This window comes from Belonocnema kinseyi, chromosome 5, assembly GCF_010883055.1.
Source record: "Belonocnema kinseyi isolate 2016_QV_RU_SX_M_011 chromosome 5, B_treatae_v1, whole genome shotgun sequence".
NCBI classification, from domain to species: Eukaryota; Metazoa; Arthropoda; class Insecta; order Hymenoptera; family Cynipidae; genus Belonocnema; species Belonocnema kinseyi.
The window spans coordinates 10138197-10146762 of NC_046661.1; the positions used below are offsets into that span (position 1 = coordinate 10138197).

At 36.7% G+C, this 8566-nt stretch overlaps 1 protein-coding gene across 1 annotated transcript in view; it reads right to left on the reverse strand.

Moving 5' to 3' along the window:
- Positions 1-376: 376 nt before the first annotated feature.
- LOC117172537 (nucleosome assembly protein 1-like 1-B) overlaps positions 377-8566 on the reverse strand; it is an 83455-nt gene continuing 75265 nt past the window's right edge. Inside the window, exon 5 of the mRNA XM_033360574.1 lies at positions 377-1005. Coding sequence (XP_033216465.1) covers positions 839-1005 — 167 coding nt within the window. The 3' untranslated portion in view covers positions 377-838. The remainder of the gene's footprint in view (positions 1006-8566) is intronic.

Sequence of the window (8566 nt, forward strand, 5' to 3'; positions counted from 1 at the left end):
CTATTTTAAATTTAGTTTTAATTATAATTTACTATCAATCATAAAAAATATGGTATATGTCGATCCTCGGCAATTGGTTCCTTTACGCTGTTTATGTATAAGATGAAAATAATAATCATTAACTAACACCACTTATCTTTTTATTGGAAAATAAAAAAAAAGACGCGACACAAGTTGAGCAAGAAAAAATAAAATTCTACACAATTTTCAGGTAAAAAATTAAATTCACATCGTAAAAATTTCTCGATTTTCAGAGACGATTTGCTAAAATCAACTTGAAAAAAGCTAAGTGTTATAAGAAAGCACGAAATTATTGTTAAAAGTAAGGAAAAATAAAGATGATCAAAACGCTAAAATCGCAGATAATTGACAAGACTGATGTTTCAGAGACTTTGTATTAAAACGCTTTATAACAGTACCCAAAATTTTCATATGATAACATCGACTTTCAAAGGGAATTCAAGTGACTTGATCCGCAGTAGTATAAAAACGTAACAATCGTATAAAATCATGCAATTAAAAGAGACAATTTTCGTACTGAGTGAAGTAGATTGATGCCAATGACACTATCGACAAAACATATGACGAGGGAATTCGAATCTACTTTTCTCACCCTCAACATTCGCCGCTAGGCTTTATCTGAAATTGGATAAGTGATATGCTTAGGAAAAAGATTCGAATTCGGTCTCGTCCTTGTCAGTTATTGTGGCTCGCGAACTCAAGTGCAAGAATCATTAGCTGGATGGAAATGTCCATTTTGTCGATGTGTCGTCGTTTGTGGCATTTTCACAAGGCGATTTATCTTTTAGCGAGTTTTTCTTTCTTTTTAAGTACAAATCTATTGTTGTTTACACTCGACTGGATCCGCTCCTTGTGTCCGGCCGCCTGTTGGGGCACTTTCGTTTCCTTCCTCCTCATCTTCGTCTTCGTCTTCGACATCATCCTCGTCATCACCTTCATCGTCTTCCTCATAATCATCGTCTTCCTCATCCTCCAGACCTTCACCTAAAATAATTTTAAAATACAATATCTCACAACCTAAACGTTCTATGTAATCAAATCTCAAAAATTTGCTACGCTGTGCTACAAAAGCAACCTTTCTTTCTCTCTCTAAAATGTTTCTAGTCAATTTTGGTAAGTTTTTGAATGCTGATTACGAATTCTGCAATAAAAATTCGCCATTACGTCAAGTTGTTGAGAAAAACGGGATTACAGAGTAAAACACGTGGGTTTTACCACATATAAATGTCTGTAAGAATTGAACGAGAGGGAATAGAATATTCTACTTAAGCCAAAGTCGTACCCTACGCTGAGTGCGTCGGCTGAGTTGTAGTACATGTGGAAAAATCAGTCCAGAGGTTATAATTATTATCCGATGTTGAATTTTTTTTACTCGAAATCTTATGAAATGTCCAAGACACTTCGAAAATTTTTAATAAATTTTCACAGAAGATTTCTACTTTGAAAATTTCAAAATCGGATGAAGATTATAGTACTAGAAAAGCAGTTCTCAACAGTTCTACATTCATGAATCGTACTAAGTCATTATTAAAAGTTGTAGTTAAAGGTTCGAGCTTTAATTTACACCTAAGCAGAAGGTTCTATTGGCTCTTCTTCTTTATTTGTTCATACTCTCTCCCTTTTACGGGTTTAATAGTCTTTACATAACTATTACAAGTATTCTTACAAACAAGCCTTATACTATCTTACGAACTTTTCGTTTCATACAGTCCTAAATTGTTATTATCACTATCAATTTCAAATTTTGACTCTAGTTCGCAACACTACTTCGTAACTCTCCTTCTTTCAGAGTCATTTTTTGGCTTTTTCTACTTTCTAATTTTCTCTTCTGTACTCTCCCCTCCCTCTTCGTGCCCTGTAAGCCTCTCTAACACATTCAACCATGTTTCCTTCTCATACCTACATACTCTGCAAAAATTCTCTTCTACATTCATCGAATACCTGCATGCTCGTATTCGTTGGGGAAGTGGAATCACCGCAGCTCCCTTGTCAGCGGCATGCGCTAATTCTCGTTAGATTAGTGTTTAATGTTTACATGCAATCAGCTGTGATTTTGAATCTAATTCAAAGTTATCACGATAATTACAATTGTGCTTTTGTACTGTGTTATCTACGTTTGGAAATAATACAAACAGTGATAAGATAAAACAATTCGTAGTTTTTTACACGAATGAAACCAGAAATATCTCTTTTTATCAGTGATGAGGTAAATATCCATTCTGCTGAATTAGACTCATCTTTCGTTCTTAAACATAAACTTTTTATGTCGGTTTCACTGAGTACTACTCGTTGACGAGTAATTTCGGTTCTGTTTCATCCAAAATGTTACTAAAATATAATTGCATTTCTTATACTTATCAATTGCACATTCAGGGTGGCCGTTTTAATCGAAGAAAAAAATTTCCGGTTATTTCCCGGTTCGCAAACATTATTCACGGCCAATGAAATTTAAAAAATCAAACAATATTCTAAATATTTTTCCGTATAAAGTAATAAGCAATAAAACACAAATTAAAGCATTCAAAGTGGAACCTTTGAATTCCTAACTTTTAAAATTGAAGTTTAAAAGTTTTCAATTCAAAAATTGTGTGTTCAAATGCTAAAAAATTTACACCTACCAAATGGAAGGTACTAAAACTTTTAAATTAAACAGTTTAAAGTGAAATATAAATAAACTGCAAAATTTAGAACTATTATAAATTATAGACTTCAAAGATTCAGATTAGGTTCTAAAAATATAAATCCACGTTAGCATTTTGAATAGTCCAATTAAAGATTCAAGCAATGAACTTTAAAATTTTTCAAAATTATATTATTATATAAAGTAATTTTAAGGAAGACACATTAAAAATTGAAAAATAATTTTTTTAGCTTAACAGTTCTTAAATTAGAAGTTCAATTATTTTAATTTTAAATAGAGTAGGCATCCTTCAAAAGGTTTATAATTTTATTTCAAAATCTTGAAAAATCTATATGTGGTTTTAAATTTTTCCAAATTCGAAATAATTTTTGAATTTTTTGTCAGAACTTTTGAATTTATTTCAAAATGAATTAAATTTTGTCTATAACTTTTAGAAAATCCTGCACATTAAAAAAAATTAAATTTGAATTTATAAATTTTTTACACTTTACTCGCGCATTCCAATCTCTTTCTCACCTCCAACTCGCTTCCTCCCCTCGGTTCGAACCAAAATCCTAAGTGACAAAACTCATCGACCAACTCTACCACCATGCCATTTATCTTCCACTCGTACTATAATCTACCCCTTTCATTTTTGAAACACATGATCTTGGTCTTGTTCATATTTATTGTTAAACCCTTTTCTCTCACATATTCTTCGAACACTCTTATCAATAAATTCATACCTCTTTCATCGTTCGCTAACAGCACTATATCTGCATATGCTAGTGAATACAGTATGCCTGTACATAATGTTGTCACTTCTTTCCCTTTTATCTTCAACTTCTCCTCTAAATCTGCGAGAAGAATACTAACTAGAAGTGGACTTAAAGGACACCCTTTCCTGAGCCCCCTTCCTGTCCAGAATTTCTCAACTTTCTTATCTCCTATCTTCACCCTTATATTAGTATCCATAAATATTTCCTTTATCGTCTCTATTAAACCTTCATCTACTCCTCTCTCTTTCATAGCTGTCCATAAGATTCTCCTGTTAACTGATTCGAATGCTGCTTTAAAGTCTCAAACAATGCGACTAGCTTCCGTTTCTTCCGCCCTAGGTTCCTATTCACTAGACATTTGAGCACGTAGACGTTATCTATAGTTTCCATCCCTTTTCTAAAACCTGTTTGGTTGTGTGGTATACTTCCCGTCTCTTCCACCTGTCTTTCCAACCTTCTTCTAATCACTTGCGCATAAATTGTATATCCCATGGACATGAGTGTGATACATCTATATTCACCCACCTTTTTGCCTTCTCCTATCTTCACCAAGGTACTACTAGCCCTGTCTCCCACTCCTCCAGCCACCCTTCTCCTTTCCACACCTTGTTGCAAATCCTCCACATCTCTTCCCTCACCCCTAATCCTCCATATTTCAGTGCTTCCCCTGTTGACTTGTTCCTTTTCAACCTTGCAATCGCCTCATTCAGCTTATCCCTACTAATCTCGTTTTCAATTTCCTCGTCACCATCGACGACTTTTCTTCCTTCTCCCTCTACTTTATACCCCACTCCTCCTGGCAACCCCTTGAAGTGCTTTATCCACTCTTTCATTCCTACTTCTTCATTTATACCCTTCCTTCCTCCTATTTCCCTATTTATCACTTCCTATTCCCTCCCTTTTCTACATCTTCCATATACCTTTTATTATCTTTCTGTCCTTTGTCCTTTATCATTTTTTCGTGCCTGCATTTATCGTCCCACCAGCCTCTCTTAAACCTCTCTTCTTTTTTTCTTGGTTAATTTTTTCTAGTAGTGTGTCAACTCCTTCCTCTTCCCGACCCCCTACTTTTCCTCCTCCCAAATTCCCATTTCTACTTTATTTTCTCTCTTTTCTTTTCTTTCCTCTTCCCCCTACTGCCCTTTAGCCACAATATCTCATTGTCGCGATTACAGGAAAGTGTTCTGAGCCTATCGCGCTGCCCACTTCCATTCTAACGATCAGCCCCCTTATTCTTTCTTCTGTCAGAATTTAATTTATTACGGTGTCCCCTATACTAGCATACGTATATTCACCTTCTTTATCGCCTTTTGTATTGCCGTTAAAAATGAAACATCCCGCCTCTCCCAGTATGTCCAGTAGCCTCCTACCCTCCGTAACCATTTCCTTTTGTTTCGATTTTCTTATAAACACCTCCTTTTCTCTGTCCCATACTTCTCCCCTTGTTCCCCGCTCCATGCATTCAAATGCCCTCCTATTAGGACCAGCCTCTCCTCTTTCTTCTCTGTCCATTTCCTTATTGTTCTCCATCCCCCCTCTTCTCCACTTTTTCCGTACACGCATACTACATCCACAATAACTTTTCCTAATTTTATTCTTCTAACCATTGTTCCATCCTTTTCTTCTATATGCTCTCACTTTTCTTTCTCTAACACCAGTTCCTTTCTTACCCCTGACACCATGCTACCTGTTTAATGTTTATTTTGATAAATAATTAATTTTGCCAGATCAGGAATAGACAGAAAATAATCGTTAGAAATAATGAATAGTACAAGTTTTATTTTTATGTATAAAATACTTGGCAGACTAAGACCATTTTTGAGAACCACACGGATCGCTCACTCGTTTATATACAGATTTTTGTAAGCTGTAAGATTTAATGTCTTTATTGAGTTAACCACTTTACTAATCCGAAAAAATCGGACGATCTGTCGTGATTCACTGTAGCTCGCACACTGGTTTTCTCAAGCGACAAGGCTATCATCACACACTCAAACTGATAAATCACGTGAAGTCCAAAATTCCTTTAAATAATAAGGAAACTGAAAATAGCTTTAAAATAGGCGATGTCGATAAATTGAATCATTTTTAATCGCAGAAAATCTCATAAAGACGAAACATTACAACTTCAAACATACCGCCTGCCTCGTGATGTGTAACAAAAATTTAATAGTCTTAGCCGCCCGCCACAATCCACTTAGTTTACAGAATAATTTCTTTTAAATCTAACTAATAATAGTTGTTTAGATTTCACTCATTTCTTTCGCTCTGACTGACAACAGACAAATTTGAGTAATTGGACGTTCGTATTCCGAAATGGAAGTTTTTACGCGAACAGAACGTACTATATCGTCCTTTTCCTTGTATAATTTAATTATACAACCTAACAACCATCTAGACGGCGGTAACGAATCATGTTTTACAAGAACGATATCACCGATCACAAGATTTAGCTCTTTGTTGAACCATTTGTAGTGTTTCTGTAAAGACTGTAAATAATCAACAGCCCATCTTCCCCAGTAAATCTCTGAAATTTTTGTACTAACTGCCATCGATTTAAACGATTTTCCGGAGTACATTCCAATGAGGGTTCTGAAATGCTGGTCGAAGGGGCTCCAATCAGAAAATGTGCAGGTGTAAGATAGGAAAAGTCTTCAGGATAAAGATATTCAGGATGAAGAGGGGCACTAGGACGGGAATTGAGGCAAGCTTCTATACGAGTAAGAAGGGTATAAAACTCTTCGTATTTAAGAGTATGTGCACCTACAATTCTTTTCAGATGGTGTTTAAAACTACTAACTCCAGTCTCCCATCAACCTCCCAAATGAGGAGCGGAGGGAGGTATGAAATGCCAAGAAGTACCTTGAATTGCGAACCCATTATGCAAATTATTATCCAGCCTAAGATTCAAAACGCAATTTTTTAATTCCTGGTCAGCACCGTGAAATGTCGTACCATTATCACTGTACAAGTGTACAGATCTTCCTCGCCTTAAAGAACATCGCTGAATGGCGGCAAGGAAAGCGGCAGATGAATAATTAGAAACGTTTTATAAATGGACAGCTCGCGTACAACAACAGAAGAAAACCGCAACGTAAGTTTTGTAACTCTTTCTGCCACGACCGGAAGCAAAGTGAACATTAAATGGGCCTGCATAGTCCACACCAAAATGTGTGAATGGACGATGTGGGGTTACTCTAAATTCAGCTAAGTCCGCCATAAGTTGTTGAGACAGACCGGCTCTCTCGCATGTGCATTCCAGGAAACATTTGATCAGTCCTTTAACCAAAGAGCGAGTTCCTAAAATCCAGTAACGCTCTCTGAGCGTATGTAAAGTTAATTGCTGACCACCGTGTAAAGATCGAAGGTGAGCATGCGTGGCGATAAGCTCACTTATGTGGTGACGCGGCAAAATGATAGGATGCTTCTCATCAAAACTGATAGGAGCATGGCGTAGTCGTCCACCTAACCTTAAGAGATTGATGGAATCCGAAAATGGATTCAAACTTTTTAAAAGCGAATTTTTTTAATACAATCATACTTCTTCGTTCAAGGCTTTTATCTCGTTAGAAAAGGAATTTGCCTGAACAAATTTAATTCAAAATATAACAGCTTATTGGATCTCAATCGCATTAAGAAAAATGGTTGCAAATTTGGGTTTAGGCTTATTAAGTTTTGAGTGCTTGAACACAAAGGCATCAATAAACCTTTTGCAATAGGCCGCTAAGCGAAGTAATCTTGGCCAAGAGGAGAAATTGAGCATCAACTTAAATGAACTTTTCATCACAGGCGATATACAGGCCATTTTGAGGAATGCAAAGTTAACCAAGGTGGGCCTTGTCACCATGAAGAATGCCTTATTAATTTTTCGGGCCTGAGTTTCCGAGTAGCGCAATCGGCCGGATTACCTTTAGTAGAAATGTATCGCATTTCGCGCGAGGTACTAGCTCATGAATAAAGGAAACTCAATTGGCGACAAACACAGGCCAATTGGAAGGATGTTTTCCAAGCCAAGCCAAAACTGTTACGGAATCAGTGTGACAGTAAACAGGCATTTTGTCCAATGACATAGTTTCCATGACAAACTTAAGTGTCTTGGTTAGAAAGGCAGCTCCACACAACTCCAAACGAGGAATTGATACATATTTAACAGGAGCAACTTTAGATTTAGCCAGTGGTAGGCAAACATGAGCTTCCTTTAAATCTTCACTAAGAATTCTAATGTAAACGGAAACTGAATAAGCTTTTGACGAAGCGTCAGAAAAGCCATGAAGCTTAAATTCAGAGTTTGCCTGCAATTGTCGTATCCATCTCGGGACTTTAAGTGCTTTTAACGTTTGCAGAGAACCATGATAATTTAACCATTAAATTTCAAAATCATCAGGCAGTCTGTCGTCCCAGTCGAGTTTACGCAGTCGAAGTTTCTGCATTAAAATTTTTGCCACTATTATGACTGGATTTATCCAACCCATAGGATCATACAACTTTGCTCTTAATGAAAGAACAATCCGTTTTGTTGGATTTTCGACTAAACAAGAAGTCACTTTAAAAAGGAATGAATCGGACTCAGGATCCCAAAATAAACCAAGAACCTTCAGCTGAGCATCCTCCACTAACGGAAATTCATTAGCACGTTCGTGTTCTCCCGAGGGACAATCTTCCAACAGTTCGGGTTCATTTGCGGTCCATTTACGCAAATGGAAACCGCCAGCTTCTAATAACAGTGTAACTTGAGCTCACGCCTGTTTAGCCTCAATCTGACTATCTGCGCGAAACAAAACATCATCGACGTAAATATTACTTTATAACATAGTTTGAGTTAAATAAAATCTATTTCCTTTATCATAAACCAATTGCTTAACCACTTCGTTAGCCAAATAAGGAGCACAGGCAGTACCGTAAGTAATGGTCAAAAATCTATATAAGCGACGAGCCTTTTATCAGGAGAAACCCAGACAATTTTTTGATAGCCGCAATCCCGAGAGTCAATTAGATAGTATTGATTCCTTTACAGACTGGAACCACCTATCTCACGGTCCTGAGACGTGGTTGTGGCTGAAATTTTACCGCGATTTCGCTGGGAGCGGGTGCTAATCTGGACAATTGCACCCGCTCGCAGCAAAATCACGGTAAAATTTCAGCCACA